Genomic DNA, 26,164 nt, shown 5'->3' with positions numbered 1-26,164 from the left:
AATGGGACAGTCGGCTAATAGTCGTCGTCTTTCAGCAACTTGTTGTGATGACTCTCCTTGTGATGGTCGGTGTGAAGCTCTAGCTCTTCTGTCCATGGATATTAACTGAGATTAACTGTAAATAACAAACTAATTAAAAATAATCATCATACACACAAATAATAAATACTATAATTAGTGAAGAAAAATGCTTAAATTAGTACCTTAAAGTACCTTTAATCAATGAATTGCACAAGGATGGAATTTTTATGAGACTGTGAAATCAAAGTTCCAGGGTCATACTATAAATAGGGTAAAATCTTATCCGACAAAAATCTAAGAAATCTTACTAAATCTTATCTGAAAATCCAACATCTGATCAGATAAGGTCGCAAGTTCGCAAGACGCAAGGACGCAAGCTTGCGCCTTGCGAGGGCAAGACGCAAGGCACCTTGCGTCTTGCGAGGGCAACCTGGCAATTTTTTTTTTTTGGGCTCCAGCGGAAGAAACTTGCTGGGAATGAGCATTTTGGCTATAATCCCTTTTATGAAACATAGTTTATTCTTCGTAGAGTTTGCTCATATATTAATTTGGACCATATGCTCTTTTTATTGGTATGAATCAATTGTCCCATTCTTTCAGAGGCCCATATATAGTATTAGCAGGCCCATATAAAACTGTTAATACAAATACAAATACACATACACTACCCAAATATGGATCATAATGACCCAATTTTTTCTCCTATAAAATCGGTACTATTTGCTAAACAATTCCACCAATTTCTCCTCAAAACCTTCCCTTCCCTCTCACCCTCAATTAATCAGAAAAAAAAAATCAAATAAAAAAACAACAAACAAATTTTCTTACATTACAATCATTCAATGAAACGTCAAGTGCCACCGTTATCCACCGTACGAGCCGATCCACCATCATCTCCACGTTACCCGCCACCCGTTTCAACCCCCACTGCAAATGCCCAACGTCGTATCGCCATCGCGGTCGACCTCAGCGACGAAAGTGCATTCGCCGTTCAATGGGCCGTTCAAAACTACTTACGACCTGGTGATGCGGTTATTCTCCTTCACATCCAACTCACCTCAGTCCTCTACGGTGCGGATTGGGGCCATGCAATGGACGCTGAAGTAATTAACCCATCTAAAGAAACACGACAAAAACTTGAAGATGATTTTGATAACCTCACAACTGCAAAAGCTAACATGTTATCAGAGCCTTTGGTTGAAGCGAATATACCGTATAAGATTCATATCGTTAAGGATCATGATTTGAAAGAGCGGCTTTGTTTGGAGGTTGAGAGGCTTGGATTTAGTGTTATGATTATGGGAAGTAGAGGATTTGGTGCTTCGAAACGAAAAGGGAAAGGGAGACTTGGAAGTGTTAGCGATTATTGCGTTCGACATTGTGTTTGTCCTGTGGTTGTTGTTAGGTATTCTGATGATGATGATGATGGTGATGGTGATGATAGTGCGAAGAAATCGGGTGTCGATGAGGGGACACCGGTGTTTCATGATGCTAAAGATCATGCCACAAAAGGTAATTAGCTTGCAATTTTAAATGATCTAAGATGCATAATGCTACAGTTAAACTGCATGCGGTGTTAAAACTATCAATTTCAGATAAAACTGATCTGAGATAATGCACATCTTCTAGCAATACTTTTTTGTTTATTATTTAAAATTGAATTGCATATTTATAATTCGGAGTTAACATGAACAAACAAGACTATCTACATACATTTATATGTTGCAATCTACATTTTTATAATGGTGTAAGGACCTACATGATCAGTTGGATTATATAAATATATAAATATGATCCAAATAAAGAACATTGTTATTTTAATCAAATTACAGTTTATATATGGACGCTGATCTAAAAATTGCAATATTTGTATGTTACTGCAGGTACATAAGTCATATATGTTGCCACGTATCTGTCTCCGGAGGGAACATATTCGCTACAAATATTATAACAGCTAGCAATTTCAATACTCGATCCTTCTTTCGTAATGGAAGCACTATATCATCATATCATATCATATATCATATTATATGGCTCTTAGTAATCACTTTAAATATGTTACTCTCGTTTGTTAATTAATTAGATAGATTGAAATTCTCTTTAATTGGAGTTATTTTTGTGATTAGAGAGATAGAGGTGTTTTACATCTGCCTCGCTAATAAATTATACTCGAGTTGCTATATATTAAACCATCATCAAAAGATATTTTAATGGTTGTCATCTCATGATATCTTGGTAAAAAAAATTTCTGGTTCAAATTTTCTGGCCTTAATATGCTGCGATACCAAAACCACCATAACTTACTTAAAAAAGACAATACGACATATATTTACTGTGACAAGTTTAAGTCCAACTCAATAGCTCTCCATGACATATTTACTTGGGCCAACTACTACGTTGTCGCCTGATATTATATTTATATTCTGGTGTTTCTGATACTTGCCTCTAAACTAGACCGATTTGAATTAAAAAATGTCATTTTGTCTCCAACGTAAGCTTGATGAATAATCTGAATCTTCCTGATTTGGAAATTCAACAAAGAAGAGTGAAAGAGGAGGTAACTGGACCACCAACGAGATGTAGGTAGTCGGAAAAAAAGAAGAAATAATGATGGTTTAGAATCTGAATCCATTGAATGGTCAAGACTCAAATCTTGTTCAAGGGTCTTTTCTTTTTCTTTATGTATATCTTTTTTCATCTTTGATGAAAGTCCTTGATTATATTCAAGCTCTCTCTCGTTTTTTTCGCCAAAATAAATACCGTAGCACTTTCTTTTTGAACGGCTTGAGTAGCACTTTTAGCTTTATCTAAATTTTATTCGGGGCCTACTCTAATTTCAGTTATCCAACAGACCAACACTGTTCCAACTAATATTTATATTTATATTATGTACATGTTCATAATTTTACTAAATGAATAAGTATAGATAAAATTAAATTGTGTAGTTGTTGTGACCCATTTCGGATTATCAAAACCACTAACGATCTCGTAAACTTAAGGATGCGCACAGTGAAAAAATTATTTAGTATAAAATGGAGACTATTTGGCAATAAAATGATCTAATTACGTGTTTCTTCGAAGTTTAACAATTATAGTAAGGGAAGCGGTGCAAATATGATGATCAAACAGCATAAAGTTAGGAACTCGAAATGTTCTAATGATGTAATGGCAATGGACCATTTTGTCAAAAAAAAAAAAAAAAAAAAAAAAAAAAAAAAAAGACGTAAACGAACGAGGAAAACAACAAATTTATAATTTGTCATTTTTACACACACAGAATAGTGCACAAGATGACCCAACGTAGACTTAGAAAGTAGGCGTTGACTCACATAATTGAACTACTTTTCATAACTTCCACAAGATTAGTATATTGATGCCAAAAACTGTTATCTACACACTTTAAGAATTGTTCCTAACAACAACATCAACTTCGCAAGACAGTTATCATGTTTCTTTCCTTTTTTGCATCTTCCTGATATAATTCTAACTAAGCACTTCGATCATTTTTATTCACTCAAAGGAAAATAATCATGATAATATCATCATCATTCACATTTACTTATACAATTATCTACAATTGCTTCTTATGGATGGTCTTTTTGTGCTTATATATTGAGATTTGTTCATCTAAATACAGCATAACAACAGGAGAAACCATTGAGGGAACCGGTTATTTGGAATCAGCAGGCGGACAGTTTCAGATGGGGTTCTTTTCAAGAGGTCTGGAACAACGCCGGTACATTGGAATTTGGTATACCAAGGATATTCCAAGGACGACCGTGGTATGGGTTGGTAACCGTGATTATCCACTGCAGGGTTCAGATGGAGTACTTACAATTTCACAAAATGGCGACGTTAAGCTGCTAGACAAAGATCAAAATGATTTTTACTTCAACATAAGCACAGGTCAGACACACGTCACACACAGCCAATTGGCTCAATTATTATAGGCACGTTAACTCATTTGACATTTTGACCTCATGAAAAATTCGATAGTCTTTGCAAAATTATGGTATTAGATTACCGAATTTTTCATGAGCTTAGTATTAACATATCGTGTGACAGATGATAAGTAAAAGGGAATATATATTTGGAGGCCACTCAAGTTTATCGTTTTGCGTTTCTAGACTACCCATATTTGAAAATGATTTTATTGGTCACCCAAATTTATTTTGTGTTTATAGACTACTCATAATTGAAAATGATTTTGTAGGTCATTCAAGTTCATGTGTTGTCCCATATGTACAAAATAACCAAGATTTTTTAGTTAACATTATTATTTATATAATGATTAGTTGTTGCTAAATACTGTAAATGTTCAAGAATAGAATAGAAATCTACTCTTGAAAGATTAAGGTAGCAAGACTTTGTTGCTAAAGATTAGAATAGCAAGACTTTGATGCTAAAGATTAAGATAGCAAGACTTTGTTGCTAAGCAGATTAGAATACATAATAAAAGTGTAGAATAGAAATAATTTGAAGGTTGGTTATATATTCCAACTCTTGATTACACTCCTATTTATAGGCTTACATAAAGTGACTTACTTAACTTCTAAGAAATCTTATGATGTAAGTATCACGAATACCGATAATTTCTTAACTAGTAAGAAAACTAAAATACCTAAGTATTCTTTATATATGAATACTTAATAACTAAGAATACTTAATAATTAAGAAAACTTAATAGCTAAGAATACTTAACGACTAAGAATACTTAATAGCTAAGAAAACTTAATAGCTAAGTTTTCTTAGTAACTAAGTTTACATAACTTAAGACAAATGTCTAATAACAATCTTAGATACACTAACACTCCTCCTTAAGATTGTTGTTGGACATCATAAGTCGAGTCTTCAATTGATCTAGCTTCATTCCTGTGAGAGACTTTGTAAGCATATCTGCCAATTGATCATCGGAGGTGCAATATTTCAGTGTTGCACCGGATTCTCTGTTATATCAATTGCAGATTTGTTATCACAATAGATGACTGTTGGACTTTCTTGAGTCAGATCCAAGTCGGGCAACAGTTTTCTTATCCAAACAGCATGATTCACAGCAGCCGCGATTGCAATATATTCTGCCTCTGCAGTAGATTGTGCGACAACGCTTTGCTTCTTTGAGTTCCAGCAAAATGCACCTGAACCAAGATTGAAAACATAACCAGAAGTACTCTTCATATCATCAACACTTCCAGCCCAATCACTATCAGAATATCCTTCAAGTTTCACATCTTTGTTTCTCTCGAACATAATCCCCAGATCGAGAGAACCTTTTAAGTATCTTAAGACTCTCCTGGCAGCTCCCAAGTGAGAACTAGTTGGTGAAGTCATAAACCTTGATAAGAAACTAGATGCATAAGCTAAATTGGGTCTTGAGATTGCCAAATATAATAGACTCCCGATAATACTTCTGTATAGAGTTGGATCAACTAGCTTATCTCCATCTTCTTTAGACAACTTGTAATTTAATACAAGTGGTGATGTGACTGGTTTGCATGAAAACATGTTGAATCTCTTGAGCATGTCACTTGCATACTTTTTCTGAGAAATATAAACACCACTAGTTTGTTGATTAATTTTCATGCCAAGAAAATAATGCACGAGTCCCAAATCTGACATTTCAAATTCAGATTTCATTTGTTTCTTGAACTCCTCAACAAGTCTATCGTTGCTCCCGATCACAAGTAAATCATCAACATAAAGAGAGATAATCAGCACCTCTTGAGAATTTAATTGTTTCACATAAAGAGCTGACTCATTTGGACTCCTCCTGAAATTATGATTTATCAAATGAGCATCAATCTTAGAATACCAAGCCCTTGGTGCTTGCTATAGACCATAAAGTGCCTTATATAGTCTGTATACTTTATCTTCTTGGCCGGATACTTCAAAGCCTTGAGGTTGCTTTACATAAATCTCCTTCTCAAGTTCAGCATTCAAAAATGCAGATTTTACATCAAGATGATGAATTTTCAAATTGCGTTGAGCAGCTACAGCTAACAATAACTTGATCACATCATGACGAGCAACTGGAGCGAAAGTCTCTCTAAATTCCACACCGGCAATTTGAGAATATCCTTTCGCTACCAACCTTGCTCTGTGTTTATGAACTGAACCATCAGGTTGAAACTTAGTTCTAAATACCCATTTGACACCTATTGCACTCTTACCCTTTGGCAAATCAACAAGTCTCCATGTGTCATTTTTCTTGATCATTTCAAGTTCTACTTTCATGGCTTCATTCCATTCATCGTGTTTGGAAGCTTCAATATAGCTTTCGGGCTCCATAACAACGTGATTACAAAACTCGTAAACATCAGCAATTTTTCTGGTTCTCAAAACTTTGGTGTTAGTTGTGTCTTCGACATCAAATTCTGGATCATCATAATGAGCTTCTTTTTGGAGATTTGAAATAGAAGCTTCATGCCTTTTAACTTCTTTCATATTCCAATCCAGATAGGCTCCTTCATCAACAGTCACGTCTTTACTTTTGTAATCGACATGCGATGCCATGAACAAGTGTTCAGTTGCTTCCTGATTTTCTTCAGAGATATTTGCCAACTGAAGTTCCTTTGTTTGGCCTTGATTTTTCTTTGCTCTACAATATTTCTCAATATGTCCAAACTTTTTGCAAAAATTGCACTTAAAGTTTGGTTTATCTTTGAACCAACAATCAACATCTTGATGATTTATATTTTGACAAACTTTACACGGAGGGAAAGTACCTTGGTAATTTCCTTTCTTGTACGTGTTTTGTCTTGAATTTTCAGCCTTGTTATTTTTGAAAGAAGCTTGAAAAGCACCTTCAACCTTTTCTTCGGATCTCATAGAGACCCTTTGTTCTTGTGCTTGAAGCTTGCTTGTTAGTTCAGAAACTGTAAGCATGCTAACATCACAAGATTCTTCTATTGCGGAAATTTTGGCTTCAAATTTTTGAGGAACACTTATCATTATTTTCTCCACCACTTTCTGGTCTGAAATCTTGTCACCATGAAGTCTAATTTGATTAACAACATCCATTATTCGCGATGAATAATCTTTTACGAGTTCATCATCGTTCATTTTCAACAATTCAAACTCTCGTCTGAGAGTCAATAATCTGACAGCTTTTACTCTATCGGAACCTTCATAGGTATCTTGGATTTTATCCCACACAACTTTTGGTGTGTCCAAGTCCATTATTGAGGTGAAAATTTGATCAGCAAGTCCTGAATGTAAACAGGTAAGTGCCTTATCTTTCTTCAGCAACTCTTCTTCATAATTTTTTAGTTGAACAACAGTTGGGTTTGCTCTGAGTGCTGGAGGATCTTCATCAGTCTCTACAACCTTCCATAAACCTTGAGACTTCAAATATGTCTTCATCTTTACTGCCCAAATATGATAGTGCAATCCATTAAATAATGGAATTGCTGGAGCAGTTGAACTAGATGTCATGTCTAGTTTAATTTTTTTTATCGTGAATAAAACAGCCCCTTAAGAAGAAAGCTCTGATACCACTGTAAATGTTCAAGAATAGAATAGAAATCTACTCTTGAAAGATTAAGGTAGCAAGACTTTGTTGCTAAAGATTAGAATAGCAAGACTTTGATGCTAAAGATTAAAATAGCAAGACTTTGTTGCTAAGTAGATTAGAATACATAATAAAAGTGTAGTATAGAAATAATTTGAAGGTTGGTTATATATTCCAACTCTTGATTACACTCCTATTTATAGGCTTACATAAAGTGACTTACTTAACTTCTAAGAAATCTTAGGAGGTAAGTATCACGAATACCGATAATTTCTTAACTAGTAAGAAAACTAAAATATCTAAGTATTCTTTATATATGAATACTTAATAACTAAGAATACTTAATAATTAAGAAAACTTAATAGCTAAGAATACTTAATGACTAAGAATACTTAATAGCTAAGAAAACTTAATAGCTAAGTTTTCTTAGTAACTAAGTTTACATAACTTAACTTAAGACAAATGTCTAATAACAATCTTAGATACACTAACAAATACGAGTGTAAGAGTTTTTTATATTTTCTTCAAAGAGTTTTGAGCCGAATCTGGTATATATAAAACAACATATGAACTCAGATGGCCTACAAATCCTTTTCAAATATGAGTAGCCTATAAAAACGAAATACATTTGGGTGACCAATAAAATCACTTTCAAATATGGGTGGTCTGCAAACACGAACAGATAAATTCGGGTGAACTACAAATCACTTTCAGATATATGTTGCCTACAAACACAAAACAATAAACAATTAAACATTGACGGCCTCCCGATATATAATCCCGAAGTAAAAACATAACGATTTTGCCAGATGGGGATCCTGAGAAAACAATGAAGTTACTGGATTCTGGAAATGCAGTTTTGATAGATGCTTCGGGAAGTTATGTATGGGAAAGTTTCAAACATCCAACGGACACTTTTCTTCCAGGTATGAAAATGGAAACTAACTTAATTTTGACTTCATGGAAAAGTGTCGACGACCCAAGTAGCGGAAGTTATGTGTTCCAACAAGATGAAACGAATCAATATTTCATCCAGGATACAACAGATACATCAAATTATCGGTGGAAGAATGGACGGGGATCACTGAACAATTTCATCCCAGACCAATTGTTCATTGGTGCATACTACATGCTATCAAATTCCACCAAACCTCCAAAAGATACAAATTTATGTGGCCCCGGAACAATTAATAAAACTCTCAACTACTGTTTTTAATAAGACAGATTCGTTGGATTACAATAACTCAAGGTTATTGATGAGTCAGGCAGGAAATTTGCAATATTTTAGCTGGTCGGAACAGGAAAAACGATGGGATCTAAATTGGCAAGCACCACAGGATTATTGTAGCATTTATAGGGTGTGTGGGAAATTTGGATTTTGTAGCCTAAGCGATAATCCTCAATGTAGTTGTTTGCCAGGATTTGATCCTATTACACGAGAAGTGTTTTATGATGGCTGTGAACCAAAATATAAATGTAATCACGACAGAGACGAATTCTTGAATCTCGCTGTGATCAAAGTTGAGAATCCAGGTCGACCAGTAGACAAATCGAAAAATGAGAATGAGTGCCGAACAACGTGTCTTCAAGAATGCAGTTGCAAGGCTTACTCGTACACTCCAGCAAACGGAAAACAATCAAATACTGGACGCCCTTATGGTTGCTGGATATGGGATTCAGATGTATTTGATCTTCAAGAAGGCGGTACACATAATATTTCCATTCGTGTCTCCAGAGCCGTACAAGGTACTTCATGAACTTTACCTATAAATCTTAATCCATAATATTTTGTGCCTAATGGTTGCTGGATCTGGGATTCAAATGTATATTATTTGTAATAAATTTTCTTATGTAACATAGAATACAGCAACCAGCCAGAAGCATATGGGCCTTCACCGTCCTTCATAACTCGGACGAACATTCTGATCTTCACAATGACAATTCTTCTAATCATGTTGTTAGCAAGCCTTAGCTATATATATTACAAGAGAATGGTACTCACGAGGGAACAACGTAAGTAGCTACTAGATACCATCGAATACAAGAATATGTAATATAATAATAATAATAGACTCTGCATCAACTTATGGAAAATATTAACCTAAAAGAATTATGCACATCATGAACTTTGGTTGGTGATTATATTTAGGAATGAATTCAACGCTTCAAAGAGATCATGATGAAAGATGGGCCATAGACTTGCTCGATCTAGATCATTCAAGAACAGAAGATACACAAGGCATTGGGATACCATTCTATAATTTTGAAAGCATACAAGTCGCAACAAATCACTTTTCAGATGCTAATAAGCTTGGAGAAGGAGGGTTTGGGCCAGTATACAAGGTAATGATCCCAAACCATCAAAGTCCATATGACATATTTATAATTATTGTGTTCGAATCCCGTTTGGGACGAATATTTAGTGGTGGCCAGGAAAGGGTCGGAAACAGCCAGGAGTAATCGTGTTGGGCTGCGTACATCAGAGTATGAGGTCGGATTACTCGCCCTCCCGGGTAGCCCGAACAGGGAAAACCTTCTACCTTTTTATAATTATTATGTTTCGTGTAGCATATAATTAATCAATATTATTTAATCATTTTAATGATAATAATGTCGTTAGGGCGAGTTTCCTGGAGGACTTGAAGTGGCTATAAAGAGATTGTCTAGCATTTCTAACCAAGGATTAGAAGAGTTCAGAAACGAAATAACCTTGATTGCTAAACTTCAACACCGCAATCTCGTTAGATTGTTGGGATACTGCATAAAGGGAAATGAAAAGATTTTGTTATATGAGTATATGCCCAACAAAAGCTTGGATGCCTTCATATTTGGTTAGCCTCCGAGTTTTATTATATTTACTCCCTCCGCCTCAAAAAAACTGTGTACCTTTCTATTTTAATTTGTCTCAAAATTATTGTCCCTTTCTCTAAATAACCATTAAATATCATTAAAGTTCCAGTTATGTCCTTTTTAATTTTGAAAATTTAACTTTAAATATATCACTTAATTTTATATTTGAATAAATAATCATAACCATTGACATGTACTCCATAATCTCTTTGTAAGATGAAGCACCAGCTATAATATTGAATTGGGCAAATCGATATGACATTATTATGGGGATTGCTCGAGGACTTCTGTATCTTCACCAAGATTCTCGACTGAGGATCATTCACAGAGATCTGAAAACAAGCAACATTTTATTAGATGAGGAATTGAATCCAAAAATATCCGACTTTGGTTTGGCGAAAATAGTTCAAGGCAGGGAAATGGAAGCTAGTACCAATAGAGTTATTGGAACCTAGTAAGTAAACAAACATACACAACTTTCTCATTATAATTAATCTTAGTATAGTTTGCATTATTTGTGTCCTAAAACTTACTTAATGCAGTGGCTATATGGCTCCAGAGTATGCATTAGATGGCTTCTTTTCCATCAAATCCGACACGTTTAGTTTCGGAGTCGTCGTTCTCGAGATTATTAGTGGAAAAAAGAACACAGGACCTTCTCAGTTCCAACAAAATTTAAGCCTACTAGGTTATGTAAGTAATTCTAATTATCTCAAAGCCATTTTTTATTTGCATAATCAATAAATCTGCAAATAAATGATAGGCCTGGAATTTATGGAAAGAAGATACTCCATTAAAATTAATGGATCAAAGGCTATTATTAGAATCAAGCAATTCAAGTGAGGTATTGAAGTGCATAGTCGTTGCCCTTTTGTGTGTGCAAGAAGATCCAGGAGATCGTCCAACCATGACGAATGTAGTTTTAATGCTTGCTGGTGATATTGCAAGTCTTCCGACTCCAAAACAACCAGCCTTTGTTGTTAGAAAAACAATGTCCAGCTCGTCTTCTTCATCGTACAAACCAGATCAGTCACAAACAAATAACAATTTAACCGTCACTCTGGAAGGAAGGTAACGGAAGCATGCAGGATGTGCATGAACATTTTAAAAATGCAAACTTGCCAAGTATTTTGAACTTTGGATTTCATGTAAGCAATTTTTAATTTATAACTTGTCATAGAATGAAGGAATGACGTACCTTCAAGTAAAATATATAGTCAACCTTCGCAATATCTCTGAGAATATTGTTGGTGAGTAGTGAAATTCTTTAAACCCTGTGTACATATTTGCATTGCCATTTTTACGAGCTATCTAGCATATATTGAGAGTAGTAGGTAGTAGTGTACATCCACGATTTCACAAAATTAATAAATCAAAATTATAACTAATAAATATAATTTATTAAATCTAATTTCTAATGATGATGATGATGATGATGATGATGATGATGATGATGATGATGATGATGATGATGATGATGATGATGATGATGATGATGATGATGATGATGATGATGATGATGATGATGATGATGATGATGATGATGATGATGATGATGATGATGATGATGATGATGATGATGATGATGATGATGAAGTTTTCTTTATAAGAGAATAATGATAATAGAGTTTGTTTTGTTTTTATAAATAAAAGAGGTAGTTGTGTTTGTTACAAATCAATGGTTGAAATTCAAATCAATTAGTTTGAAGAGAGAGAGAGAGAGAGAGAGAGAGAGAGAGAGAGAGAGTGTGTGTGTTATAAGTTATAACATCATCCAAATCAATAATTGAAAATAATAATTATTAATTCATGGCATGTCGGGTACCCAATGTGGTGATGTGTGTGAAGAGTTTTCCTCCTAACGTGTGTGTGGGTGACAAATGAGAGCGAGCATTCGATGTCGATATCGCCGTTAAAAAAAAAAGTTCATCCAAGATACAACAGATACATCAACTTACTAGTGGAAGAATGGACGATTAACAAACGAAAGAAACAAATTACTGAATCACGCACGCGATCCAAATCGTCAAGCACCAAAGGATAACTGTAGCATTTATAGGGTGTGCGTGAAAAGTATTTTGGATATTTAAGATGTGGTTCACCATATATCCATCTCAGGTACTTACTTGTGGTGGATGCTAATCTTAATTGATTTTACAAATATGTTTATGTTAACAAATCAATTATGGATTTACAACACAATCCACTCCACGGAATCTTTAGTTGATCAGCTTCACACGAGTATATTATTGGATAATGTAGCATTGGAAACTATCTGCTCAAAATCATTTGATCAATTGAGTCCAACCCACAAAAGCATGGACTAAATGACTGCACCACATTTCTTCGGTTTGATTGAACCTAATAATATAGGAATATGTGTGAGTTCGAACGAGTATGGTACCATACCCACGTAAGTACTTTTTGCTCTCTTCATAGGCCCCAGTTTTGAGTGTGACGAAAGCATATCATAAAGACCAATCCATTACTTGAATTACAAGTTGTGTTTTCGAATATTCAAGCGTAATGTCTATGTTCAATCTTCACAATGTATACCATGAGTCATGCTCTCTTATGTATCGTGGAGATGTGATTCTCAAAGATGCCAATGATGCTATGGCATATATCAAAAATAAGTGAAAACTAGAATTTGTGGATTGGTATGAACCACTTGCTCATTTTTTATGATTGCTTTTGCATTAAAGAATATTAATTACGGAATATAATTTTAATGTAATACAATCGGGTGTGCTTGGTAACGCGTCCTCGGAATGTTTGAAGTTGGGGTTCCATAAGCCAACCCGATTGTATTAATAATTAATATTCATTTAAGTAAAAGCAATTATAGAAATTGGTTCATACAAATCCACAACACCTGGTTTTCGCTTGATTTTGATTGATGCCAAAGCAGCATTTGACATTCTTGGGAATCACATCTCAACGATACATAAAAGAGCATGACTCATGATATCAATTGTAAAGTTTGCACTTACACATCACGCCTGAATGTTTGATAACACAACTTGTAATTTATGTAGTAGAGGGGTCTTTATGATATGCTTTTGCCACGCTCAAAACAGAAGCATATGAAGTGCAAAAAGTGCTTACTTAGGTATGGACCATGCTCGTTCAAAACTCACATATTCTTGTACTATTAGGGTCATCAAAACGAAGAGATGTGGTGCAGGACGAGACTACTTGTGCTATCAGCTAGATGCTTTTGTCGGTTGGACTCAACTGATCAAATAATCTCAAGAGAACAGTGTTGTAATAATTAAACCCGTATCAAATGGTTAAATGATCTCGAGTAGATAATTGATGATTTCCAGTGCTACATTACCCAATAATGTACCTGTATGAAGTTGATCAACTAGAGATTCCATGGAGAGAACTGTGTTGTAAGCATCCATATTTGATGTGTTACCCTAAACACATTTGTAAAATCATTCAAGATTAACATCCACCACAAAGAAGTAATAAATAAACACGTATCTAAGGTACCTGAGATGGAGATGAGCATGTGGTGAACTACATCCGTCTATCTTAGAGCCATTTTTTTGTGGTGATTTACTTCTATTGCTTAATTAATAATAGTTGTGGCCCTTTTGTGTGTGCAAGAAGATCCAGGAGATTGTCCTAACATGACAAATGTGGTTTTAACGCTTGTAGTTTCAACGCTTACCAGTGATACTGCAAGTCTTCCAACTCCAAAACGGCCTACTTTTGTTGTAAGAAACACTATATGTCCAGCTCGTCTTTTTCATCGTACAAACCATCAAACACAAACAAATAACAATTTAACCATCACTCTTGAAAGACGATAATAGAAGTATCAACATTCTAAGCAATTTTTATAGTAACTATTAATTTATATCTTCTCATATAAGAAAGGAATGACGTACCTTCGAGTAAAAGATGTTGTCAACCTTTGCAATACTGATCGTTTCTAGTTAGATATGGCGGTAGAACATATAGTACTCAATAATATATATATATATATATATATATATATATATATATATATATATATATATATATATATATATATATATATATATATATATATATATATATATATATATATATATATATATATATTCATTGATCATCTACAATTGGCGATTCTAATCTTCTCATTAGTCGAATGCATTTAGTATTATAAACAATTTTTAGTTATTATTTCAACTATAGTTCCCTTTAAGCACTAGATAATTCTCAACAAACATAACAGCATTAAAAAGGTATAAGAGAGAACAAAGAACTTACCAGCCATTCTAGCGACATTGTTATCTGAACCTCTCTAAAGCAACAAACAGTCTGTTGGGCTTTAACATCTAAAAAGAACCGGTTCGGATCATTACGCAGCTGCAACGAAATAGCATAGCATTACAAGTATATAACAAAACACGAACATCTAATGTCTGCAGAAAGCAAAGGTTTGAGTATCAACGAAAATACCATCAATAATTAATTTTATTTTTATTCTTAGTTTAATACCTTTTTGAAAGAATTTAAGATACGAAGATCAATTCACAAATAGCTAAACTTTCTCAAAGTGAATAAACGATATTGAAAAATACTACTCATCCACGTTGAATGACCGATCCATTCAAGCAACTGCGAAAATCTCAATGTATTCAAAAAAGGTAAGTAGAGAGTAAGATGTGTAATCACTAACCAACGCATCAAAAAAGCTAGTAATGCAATTTCAAAAATCGTAAGTCACACCTCGAGAAATACTCTAAAGAAATAAAAAAAGGTTGACCTTTGTGATCTCTTTTATACTCTGTTTTGTATGAACAACCGCACTTAACATTATGATAACACATAGGATTTCATAAAATCAACGGAACCCTATTTCAGAAGAAAAAAAAAAAATTAACCTTTGAGAAAGCAAGTAAGTACAATTGTACAAAAGCTTATCTGAACTTCTCAAAAAAACAACACCAAACAGTCTGCAAGGAATTTAACATCCAAAAATTGCTCGGTTTGGGTCATTCAACACATGCAACAAAATAACATTACAATGAGTATATAAAAGAACACGAACATCTAATGTGTCGAAACAGACATAGTTTGACATTAATCGTCAGAAAGGAAAGGTTTAGGTATCAAAACTAGCATAAAAATGCACATGAATCGATTAGAATATATTTTTTTACAAAATACCTTCTTGATAGAAGTATAAAGTATAAAGATCATTTTATAAACAGTTAAACCATCTTGAATTGAATAAAAGAAAATGAAAAAAACTTACTCATCAACTTCTGGTGAACAATCCCTTAAGAAAGGCAAAAGAAAGGCAAAAGAAAGAAAGAAATGAAGAAAGTATGAATCAGATAATTCTGTCTGTACATATAAAGTTTCTTAAAACGGAAGCCTAATTCAGATCAATAAACCATTTAACCATCTTTGAGAGAGGAAAAGAGATAAGAAGGAAGAATGAAAGAAAGCTGACATTTGAGACAAAAGAGAAATCGGATTCAGCAACAGTTTATTTAGGGTTTACTTTGTGTAAGAAACAGAGCATAATGATGTAAATCACATAAATAAATAATGAGCATACAATTTTTACAAAAACACATAAGCAAATCACATAAATAATGATGTTTAAATAATGCTTACAGTGGGATTTTTTTTACTTGTATACCAAATAAGCATACAAGTTTTCCAACAACCCCATCACCAACAGTAACACACTTTATGAACCTAGAAGCACTTGCAGCCATTGAATATGAATCGGTCAAAGAACACAAATATTGTTCTTGCAATTTTAATATAATGTTTCTCTAATCTAATGGGAGAAGAATTAATAAAGTATTGTACAGATGGAAATGAAGGAGGGATTTATGTTATGCTTTTTAATGGTGGTTTGTTTTTAATGGTGGTTTGTTTTCTATGCTAAACATAACCATGACACCTGTCAAAGATACACACTTGTGACTTAACTATCACACTACTTAGTTTTCATGACATATCATTTTACCATCAAATAGACCCACCTAAATTAATTAATTAATACAATGTACCACTTTTAATGGGTAATGTACAACCAAATAATGCAAATACTCCGTCCTTGAATATGCTATATTAAACCATAATGAACGACGGCCATTCAACGGAGCTCCAAGAAGCTTGATAGCAATGGCGTCTTCCAACAACTTGGCTTTGACACTCCAACGGCAAGTCTTTTGTGTGTATACATGGTCAAGATTCCGAAATGTACAACAGTATGTACAACGTACAAAAGGTTTGTAGGTAAAGTTAGAAAAAAGTAGAATACTTTCTACCACCCACCTTTCGTTGAGTGATATGGGAGTGGAATCCAACATGGAGTAATGCATATCCAGTTCGATTCTCACTCAAAGCACCATAACTGTGCAGTAATATGTTGTATTGTACAACATGTTAATGCATGATTTGTGGTGGATGAAATAAAAATGATGGTGGATATATCGCCAACCTTTTTTTATGGTGGCTTCTATTTACGGAGGATAAATTATACATTCTTTATAAAATCTGAGACTTGGCAAGCAAATGCATAAGCAGCGGCGGAACTTGAACTAGGATACAGGTGGGGCGGGTGTAATTTTTTTTAAAATCTTTCATATTCAGCAGGGTCGAGCACTAAAAAAACCTTATTTTTTAGTAAAAAAAAAAAAATTAGTGTAAAAATTTTTGTTCCGTAAAATCCAGGGTGGACGGATACCCACCTTGGGTTACTCTATGTTCCACCTCTGTGCATAAGCAAGAGATATTGCTACACTTCCTTAACCAATGCAACCAGCATTTTTAGTAACAAAACTACCTACAAGCTATGATACTTCTTCATATCAACCACTAACACAGACCCAAGTTGATGTTACAATTTCCACGATACAGGGCCGTTTAATATGTTGAATAATTCTCCTGCCTTACTTTATCATTGTTATAAAATACATACTATACATGTAAAGTTATCTTTTTGCAAAAATGCTAGTTTTCTTCCTCTTGATTTCAATTTAAAACATTTGCTATTATCATGATTGTATTGTATCTATGTAGTGAAAACAGAATTAATAAAGCCTGTAGATGTTTATAATGAATCTACTGGCATAAGCATTGTTAGATCGTTTAAACATAATTAAACAATCGTTAATGTTATATTGAGTGTGGAATCCTCGATATAGTGTTTATATTTCGAGAACACTTGATTAGTTGATCAATTTGCTTTAGATACGACTTTGAACGGTTAGGAATCGATTAGGGTTGATGGTAAATGTTTAGGAGCACAAGAAATTGGCTGGAGGGGTATTAGGGTTCGTAACCTTTACAATGAACACGAAAAAGCCTACATATAGAGGCTGCAGGTCTATCCGTACGGATATGTCCGGCATCCGTACGTATGTAACGTATCCATGCTATATCCGTACGGATGTAAACAAAGTGTAAAACTTTATGTTCTCGTACGTAGTCCAAATGAACGAGGTCCTTACATTTATGCACCAACAAGCATTTTCATATATAATACAGTAAACAAGAAGAATCATATAGTAACAAACCTAACAAATTTATTGTGTGCAAAATGTAGGTGGCACAATGGGCAAATAGGCTGTTTATACATATTGGGTAACACGTCAAACATGGTAAACTCAAAACAGGTAAATTTGTAAGCAATTGGTGGAAGTGGGTCGGCAGGGTCGCATTGTTGACATATCAACCCATACATATATAGTTTCAATATTTAAGTTTCACAATATGTTAATTATTACTAGTAATTATGAATGATATAATTATTAAATAGTGTAACAATTTCTTGTGTAATGACAATTTATGATGTAAACATCTGGTTTATTTTCGCCAATTAGAGAATTAAAAAACAGGCATATGTTCCTTTCAGTAATGACAATGTGAAGTTTGACTTTTTATGTCAAACATACAAGTTTACATCATTCAATTCACCCAAATTGTTCAATTGTTCAAATTTCGTTTCTCACATTTTAAATAAGCATTAAGAATTGCCATATCTAAGAACTATAGGATAGATCAACGATTAAATGGACGTCTAATGTAAAAAAAAAAAAAAAAAAATGTTTGACCTCAAAAGCCAAAACTATTGTTCTCCTATAAATCCATTCATTAGTCAACTGAAATTGAGTTGAAATTATAATTAAATTAAAGTAGGATCGAACAACGAATAACCGATACAGATAATTTCTAACAGATACTTCAACCCTAAGCCCTAGGGACCTTTCTTAAAAAAGCTATCAATCCGTCTACTACCAGCCGGAACAGAGTTACTATCACCTTCACTTGTTTTCTTAAATCTGTCGGTTTTCGATGAAATTTGCTCAGGCGGCGGCATCGGAAGCGAATCGAGAAGGAAATCGGCAGTCGGCTGATGTCGCTTCACCGCGATTCGCAAATGTTCCAGCTTGATCATCTTCCGTTTCTTCTCAATTGCAACTCGTGATGATTTCTCGGCCAAAAAGTTAACAAAAAGCTCGGTAGCGTTCGAGATTACGAACAATGCATCGGAATTGATTTTGTTGATCTCTTTGTCGAGCTTCATGATTCGTTTCACCCTGCCTGATGGAAAGCTTGATTGGACTGTTTTGGTGTTGATTTCTGCATCCTGTTGTTCCGCCATCATTGTGAACTGATTTGGTTTAGTTGAATTGATTTTGTGTTTTTGTGGTTATTTGGGTTTTTATTTTGGCGGGAGTATGAAAATGATTTAGGCGGGGTTTGGTGGTCACTGAAAATGGAAATAATCCCTCTAGTCCCTCACCCACTCCCGGTGTTGTAAAAAACCCGATTAATTCCCGATTAATTATTTTTAAGAGTAATTCGTTTCGATTATCAAAATCGAATTTGGTAATCAAAGTCAGTCAAAGTAAAAAATGTTTAACATTTTAATATAAATTTAAACTAGAATTTTATAGTTTTAAAGTAAAATGAATAATTTTAAAAAATTATGTTAAAATTTATCTTTATATTTATGGTTTTTTGCTATAGTTACACATAATTTTTGAAATTTAATATTTAAATGTATACAGTACAATCCGATTAATCTATCATTAATCTTCGAATTGCCGATTAATCCTTCCAAAGTCCCGACCGATTAATCCCCGAATAGCGAATTTTGCAACCTTGCCCACTCCTACATTCAAGTTTTCGACATTCATTTTAAGATTTAATGTCATATAGCAATTATTTTTTAATTTGTTACTACTCCGTATAAATTAGCATAAAGTTTTAATGTTTAGATTATCATAGAAGAACTTGTTTACAGTTTTGACATTAGGGGCGACTTTACTTCCCACTTAAAAATTTGTTTATGTATAGCTTTTAGAGCTTGTTTACATCCCACTTAATGATAAATTTATATACAAGTCTTAATTTAATAAATAAAATTGTTATTTGTTTGTCATTTATTCTGAAAATTTGTCTGTTTCTAGGAAACATAAAATCAGACACCCATGTCCAAATAGAGTCAAATGAAAAAAATAATTGACTACAAAAATAAAAAATAAAATAACAACCACTTAATTTAGGAACTTAAATTATTGTTTATTTGTCACTTAATTTAAAATTAGTTTGTTTTTACATAAAATACAGACACTTGAAGCAAATTAAAACAGAGTCAAAGACAGGAAACAAAAAACAACCCCTATGTCTTATATATGCACGTCCATAGACATTTTTATTGCAAACAATTTATTTTTATAAAGACAAAATAAAATAATGTCTTATCATACACTTTGAATTATGTTTCTAGTGTTGCATACAGATTTATATTCTTTTGTATAAAATCAAATGTTATTCACAGTTCGACATGACCTTTACACATTTTTTTTTACACATATGGTTGGACAATGAATCGGCAAACCATCAAAGATACATATTGTTATATTTTTAATAACTATGTTTTTTACCATATTCCAGAGCCACCCTAGAATTATCATGAACGCAGAGAAGCTTCCACCAATATCTCCCCTTACACAAAATCCAACTTTCTGGAAATTTCTCAACCAAAAACTAACCAACCCCTCAACTATATAAATTCGTATATTCATATATAACATCACACATTCAACAAACACAAGAACATATTACAAATTTGCAGTTTTCGACTCTCATCTAATCTAATACGGAGTAACGTACAATATAACCCTTCATTTTCAAAATGAAAACAAAACTAATCATACTGTCATCATTTTTGTATTTCTTAATCCTGACATCCCAATGTTCCGGATCCCTGTTATCACTACTCAATAATCATCAAACCGACCCGATTTTAAGCCTTTTATCATCTAAGCTGTTGACCAATCCTTTTCAAGAACTCGAACAAATTCCATTCGGACTCGAACGTGACGATGAAGTCATCACCTCACCAGCACACGTCGACTGGAAAGAGACACGTGACAGTCACGTGATTAGCATGGACGTACCCGGACTCAAAAAACACGAATTAAAAATCGAAGTTGAAGAGAATCGTGTTTTGAGAGTTAGTGGTGAACGCAAAAGAGAGAGTAATGAAGGTGGTAATGACACGTGGCACCGGAGTGAAAAAATGTATGGAAAGTTCTGGAGGCAGTTTAGGTTGCCGGAAAATGTGGATTTGGATAACGTGAATGCAAAACTTGAAGATGGAGTGTTGGTGATTACGATTGGGAAGCTGGCGCCGGATAGAGTAAAAGGGCCGAAGGTGGTGAGTATCGGTGGCGGAGAATCACCGGCGGCAGTGTCCATGGCGGAGACGAAATCGGAACTTTGAATGCGCATTGTACCTAGTTTTGTTGTAAAACAAATCAATTGAAAAATGAGATTATTAAATGTGTAAAATAAGACCGTTAACGGTTAAATGTACTTCATTAAATACGGATTATAATTTCGAGTTGTTATATGTGAACAAAAACTTCGGTGGCAAAAAATTATAATAAAATCTTTTGAGCTAAATTTGACAAAACTAAAACATGAAGGGTAAATTAATAAACTTATCCAACTCTCCTGATTCGAGCAATCAATTTTCTTGTTGTATCAACGATGGAAGTCACCTTCTTCGTCTTCATCACTTCGATTCGATCCCAAAAAAATGGAAAAACACATCCAAATATTTCTAACTAAAATTTCATATTTATCGATTGCAGTATCAACACTAATTTTAATATTCATTTTCTGCTTCCAACCACCTCCACAAACTTGCATCAACCCTAATTCAAACCCTAATCAAAAATCACATCCATTATCTACTTGCCACGTGTCTCCCCGTCCGATTACCACCGTCGATCACAAAAATCACCGCCTCTGGTCCACCAACACGTGGCGGAAATCCGTTTCCTCATTCACATCACTATTCATCAATCTCCAAACCTTGACTAATATTTCAAATCACACACACTCGTTAATAATGTCCGCCGGCGGTGGACAGGCTGTTATGGCGATGCACCAGATCGGAGTGGTTGATGTTACCGGAGTAGAAGTGATTGATTCGCCCCCGTTGGTGAGTCGAGCTGATCCGCATAATTTGCCGTTTTTTGATTCGGTGTTTGGGTTAGGGTTTAGTGTGGAATTGGATCAGGCGTTGTTTCCGGATAGGTATGTTAGTGAGATGGAAAGGACTGTTAGTGTTGGCGGTGTGATTGTTGTGTGTGTGCAAGTGTGTGGAGATGATGAAGTGAATGATGTGTTGAAATTGTTTCGAAAATCGGAGTTTTTAGGAGCTAGAAATGTGACGGTGATGGCATCGAAAATGACGATGATTGTTGTGAAAAGAATTTAAGGTGTTTCATGAAATCTTTTATGTAAAGTTTGTTGTAAATTATGGTTTATAGTAGTACAGTTACAGTTAACTTCATGATTTTTTATCATTGTAATAATAATTCATTGTGAATCTGATTGTTCGAGTTTGCATTTTTAATAAAATTGTGATTTTGCAGCAATGGTGATTGTTAATACTCCGTAGTTGGTAATGTGATGGTAATGTGAGTATGTGCGTTTTGAAAGTGAGATGTGACTTCGAATGATAAAGACAAGTTAACCACATGGTGCAGGAGATATAGTTCTTTCATTCACCTCTTATGCTAATTGCTAAACGTGCAGTCATAAACTCATTTATATTTATCGAAATATAGTAGGGTGTTGGTTAACGATATGACTGAAAACATACATTTTGTAGACATTATACATGTTATGTTCATTTAGGGCGATGAAGATAGCTGTTATGGATATTTGATAATCAGTAGAGCTCGAGTGATCCAGCAACAAAAGTCATCAGGGGCTGAAACTCCTCGTAAAATATATGAGTAAATGACGACGTCAAAGTATTTCATTATCTGGGTTGGTATTTGGGTTAGTATTCACATATATGCTTTTCGGGGTGTAGATATTTATCAACTCAAAAGGCCATATGCATGTGGTTAAATGTTTCAATCTTGCTCTAAATGAGACCAGTCTCACCCTGTTTTTTGCGTTTATCCGACTTTCAACAGGGCCCTGTTAGTTTGAGACGTGTTCAGAAGCAGAGGTTCATACATCTAAATCATTGGTCGTGCCAATCCAAGGTATATAGTATTTACTTCTTACTTATACGGGGTCTGGTTTTTGTTAGCTACGATCTCTAACGGGTCAAAGTGTCAAATGGGTGATACAAAAGAGTAGCTTATAAGGATATAGGTAAATCAAAAGATCTCTATATTGTAACATTTTACATCTACTTATGCTAAAGAAAACATAAATTGTTTCATTTCGGCTCAACTCAACTCAGCCCGTAGCAAACTTGTCATCTGATCCATGAGTCCCTTTTATCTTTTTAGAGCTAGTAATTTTGTACATCTGTTTTGTTAAATGTGTCATTTCAAATACATCTAACTTTACAGAAATCTGAAACAGCTCTTATTACAAAATTGATGAAAATGAACACAACGGGTGACCTGAAGAATACCCTTTTTTATCTTGACATGCTATAAAGCTCGTCCCTACTCAAAGGCCGAGCAATTTCATGCACAGCAAAATTCTTCGACACGAACAGATCCGGTGCAGTAATTGCCACTCCATTGATGAACACAGCCTGAGAAATTTTAGAAGTTTCAGTGATCTCCACATGTTTATTCGTAACCAGTGTTCTCAACGATGCACCTGCAGGCAAACCCGCTAATTGTTTGAAAGTATATCTCTGTGGAATTATATGAAACCTAATGAATTTATCCAATAAAGGTGAAGACAGCGCCATTAAAGCTACATTCGTAGGTGTTAAAATCGTTACAGATTTCAAATCTGGAAAATCTTTTAGAATATTATCAGTTTCTGATTTCAACCCTGTCGCAAATGGCATGAACCCAGATGTGTTAAGAAAGTTTACAACTTTCTCCCATTCATCTCTGTTCTTGATAAAAAGGCTAGTAGTTTTTAATCCGCTATTGTGATCCGATCCACATACAGGTAAGTTAATTTTTTCTTGCTGATGATCAAATGAAGCGAAAGAACCCTCGAGACCATGAATTGAAACGGGTCCGTCAAGAATCAAATCCGGGTGAGTAATCAACACATTATTGATTTCAAGATTTCGTTTCTTGATGTCACTTTTCGTTATTCCAATTGTCTGTTGCTGAATCAAAGTGGGTAAACACGTTCTTGTCGGTTTCTTGAACAAATCATGAAAAGTTAATTTCACTGGTGTAATGTGGTAGGCGATAAGGTGTTTCATCATGTAAGGCGGGATTGAGAGGTTGGAGATGGTGGTATCGGGAATAGCAAAAATGGTGGTTTGTGGTTGTGAGAGGAAAGGGTCTGGTGTAATGTGGAGGAATGTGGCTATGAAGTTGAACCCGTTTGATCGAAGGAGTTGTGATGCGTTTGATGGTAGACCAATCGTTGATGAGTGGTTGTTAAGGCGGTGATGGTGGCGGAAAGTGGTGGTGATGATTATAGCGAGAAGCATTGTGGCGGAGGTGAAGAATACTCCTTTACCCATTTTTGTTTGATTTGATAACAGAAATAACAGCGTATGTGAGGGGTTAATCAGGCGGGAATTGGTTTATACTATAAGTTTTGACTGTATTAACTTATAAAATAGACCCTCGACTTTAGGCTATGCGCAATATTAGTCCATTAAGTTTTTAATACTGTAATACGTAGTGCTCCGTAATGTTTTGCAGATGTAAATTTTTAGTTTCAGACTTGCAGTGGCTTTATCAATATGGTTGTTTTATACTCCGTAACATAAAGTACACTTGAAAAGAGAAAAAGTACATACATCTCTCGTATGTATTTGTAGAAACAATGAAGGGAACATTACATATAATGGCAATGTGGTTGGCGTAAATATAATTTTTAAATGACATAATATAATATTATATTAGAACAAGAAGCAAAAAATTCGAGTGGTTAACATGGATCTCTAGCCCCCCAAATATTTATCTCATGTAGCTTTTGTTGTATGATTTCGATTTCGTGTGCTTGTGTAATTTTTAGTTTCAATGTGTAGAGCCTTAGGATAGTTTGGTTGCTTACTTTGCAACCACCCTCATTCACGTTTGTCTTTAGATTCGTATTTTCGTGTTTGCGCCCGAGATGTGTTAGGGGCATTACATTGTATATGTACTTCGTGCTTTAATTTAATCGATTTGCCTTTCAAAAAAAAAAGATGATTGCAAAAGTTATCTAAAATATTAACAAATTTTTTTGTTTTAGCAAAATTCATCTAATATATCTACGAAGTTAATTTACCTAAAACACTGTAAACGTATTACATTCAACATACTAACTTGATTGTTTTCAGTATGATGTTTCTGGAACGTGATTGAACTGTACTTTTTAAAAGATGATGATTTCACAACACTCTTAGTGAACACAAATCTTAGTGGGGTTCACTATCAAATAATGTTCTTGAAAAGTAACAAAAAATCTTGATATGAATGCAAGTTTTTGCACGTTAATTTGGCTTTATAAAAAGGCATAAAAAAGATCGTTACAAAAACATTAAAAGCAAAAGAAATCAGTAACGTAGATCCAAGATTCAATAATAAGCTTAATTTCAAAAATACCATATATGTGTAACAAAAGAAAATCATTCACATGTATCAAAGATTCCATAAATTTGTTCATACAACTTCAGATTTATAAACTAAACGATTTTATTGAACGTGTGATTATATATTTTTTTTGAAAGGCAAGCAATTCTATTAATAAAAAACTAGCCAGAAGCTAGCAGATACAACGACAGTAACCAAAGAACTTACTGATTATATATAAATTAAATATACACACTTTATAAAGCAACCATAGTATTCACCTTCCACAACACTTCTTTCATAAGCAAAGTATCCCATGGTTAATCCCTATACTTACGATTTTTTTTTAATTATTATCATCTAAATACCAAACTACCAAAGCTTAATTAGCATTACCAAACCTAGCTTACAAAACTCACTTGCTCAACAAGAATCTTAAACTTACTTAAGATTATCAATTTGTCCATTATCAATCGTTGTATATATGCCGATTATCATGAGTTTTTTGTTAGGATTGTACCCAAAAAAAAAAAAAAAAGTTTTGTTAAATTAAACAACTAACTCGTTTTTAGTTAAAGTATTGTTCAAAACTTCATTATGCAAACCATTATAATAGTCTACGTGCATAAAAAGCAGTAAACAAAAAGCGATAAAGTGAAGAGAGGACAATATTTCATATACGAATCAACATTTTTAACTTTCTTTAATTTCGATTTTTCACATGGAATTAAGTATCTTCATGTGAAAGTAAAATGATATATACTCTCATAAACATTTCACAAAAAAGAAAAAT

The 26,164-nt window shown here is 34.0% G+C and overlaps 6 protein-coding genes across 6 annotated transcripts; 4 read left to right on the top strand and 2 right to left on the bottom strand.

Moving 5' to 3' along the window:
- The first annotated feature begins 863 nt into the window (after positions 1-863).
- On the top strand, positions 864-1,912 carry LOC139901297 (universal stress protein PHOS32-like). Its single transcript, XM_071884045.1, has 2 exons — positions 864-1,533; positions 1,905-1,912. Exons 1-2 carry the CDS (start codon positions 864-866, stop codon positions 1,910-1,912), a joined length of 678 nt encoding a protein of 225 aa, XP_071740146.1.
- A 609-nt stretch (positions 1,913-2,521) lies between these two features.
- On the top strand, positions 2,522-11,651 carry LOC139901236 (G-type lectin S-receptor-like serine/threonine-protein kinase At4g03230). The gene is made up of 10 exons (XM_071883982.1): positions 2,522-2,604; positions 3,659-3,927; positions 8,338-8,703; positions 8,753-9,274; positions 9,389-9,541; positions 9,678-9,871; positions 10,149-10,359; positions 10,595-10,832; positions 10,921-11,071; positions 11,142-11,651. Exons 1-10 carry the CDS (start codon positions 2,522-2,524, stop codon positions 11,451-11,453), a joined length of 2,499 nt encoding a protein of 832 aa, XP_071740083.1. The 3' UTR covers positions 11,454-11,651.
- A 6,948-nt stretch (positions 11,652-18,599) lies between these two features.
- On the bottom strand, positions 18,600-19,007 carry LOC139901168 (DNA polymerase II subunit B3-1). The gene has a single exon (XM_071883923.1). It carries the CDS (start codon positions 19,005-19,007, stop codon positions 18,600-18,602), a length of 408 nt encoding a protein of 135 aa, XP_071740024.1.
- Positions 19,008-20,546: 1,539 nt separating this feature from the next.
- LOC139901113 (22.0 kDa class IV heat shock protein-like) lies at positions 20,547-21,137 on the top strand. Its single transcript, XM_071883872.1, has one exon. It carries the CDS (start codon positions 20,547-20,549, stop codon positions 21,135-21,137), a length of 591 nt encoding a protein of 196 aa, XP_071739973.1.
- Positions 21,138-21,417: 280 nt separating this feature from the next.
- On the top strand, positions 21,418-22,301 carry LOC139855738 (uncharacterized). Its single transcript, XM_071844992.1, has one exon. It carries the CDS (start codon positions 21,456-21,458, stop codon positions 22,140-22,142), a length of 687 nt encoding a protein of 228 aa, XP_071701093.1. The 5' UTR covers positions 21,418-21,455; the 3' UTR covers positions 22,143-22,301.
- Positions 22,302-23,309: 1,008 nt separating this feature from the next.
- LOC139901045 (fasciclin-like arabinogalactan protein 21) lies at positions 23,310-24,332 on the bottom strand. The gene has a single exon (XM_071883810.1). The coding sequence runs from the start codon at positions 24,330-24,332 to the stop codon at positions 23,310-23,312; it is 1,023 nt and encodes a 340-aa protein (XP_071739911.1).
- Positions 24,333-26,164: the final 1,832 nt, after the last annotated feature.

This window comes from Rutidosis leptorrhynchoides, chromosome 1, assembly GCF_046630445.1.
Source record: "Rutidosis leptorrhynchoides isolate AG116_Rl617_1_P2 chromosome 1, CSIRO_AGI_Rlap_v1, whole genome shotgun sequence".
Lineage (NCBI taxonomy): Eukaryota > Viridiplantae > Streptophyta > Magnoliopsida > Asterales > Asteraceae > Rutidosis > Rutidosis leptorrhynchoides.
The sequence above is the reverse complement of the archived record's forward strand: the minus strand, read 5'-3'. Positions and strand labels throughout refer to the sequence as shown.

Bases quoted from the DNA above. Each gene is read 5' to 3' on its own strand.
- LOC139901045 (XM_071883810.1), bottom strand. From the start codon at position 24,332: ATGGGTAAAGGAGTATTCTTCACCTCCGCCACAATGCTTCTCGCTATA.
- LOC139901168 (XM_071883923.1), bottom strand. From the start codon at position 19,007: ATGGCGGAACAACAGGATGCAGAAATCAACACCAAAACAGTCCAATCA.
- LOC139855738 (XM_071844992.1), top strand. From the start codon at position 21,456: ATGGAAAAACACATCCAAATATTTCTAACTAAAATTTCATATTTATCG.
- LOC139901236 (XM_071883982.1), top strand. From the start codon at position 2,522: ATGAATAATCTGAATCTTCCTGATTTGGAAATTCAACAAAGAAGAGTG. The intron at 9,542-9,677 runs GTAAGTAGCTAC...GATTATATTTAG, and splicing joins GGTACTCACGAGGGAACAAC to GAATGAATTCAACGCTTCAA. The intron at 10,360-10,594 runs GTTAGCCTCCGA...TCTCTTTGTAAG, and splicing joins CTTGGATGCCTTCATATTTG to ATGAAGCACCAGCTATAATA.
- LOC139901113 (XM_071883872.1), top strand. From the start codon at position 20,547: ATGAAAACAAAACTAATCATACTGTCATCATTTTTGTATTTCTTAATC.
- LOC139901297 (XM_071884045.1), top strand. From the start codon at position 864: ATGAAACGTCAAGTGCCACCGTTATCCACCGTACGAGCCGATCCACCA.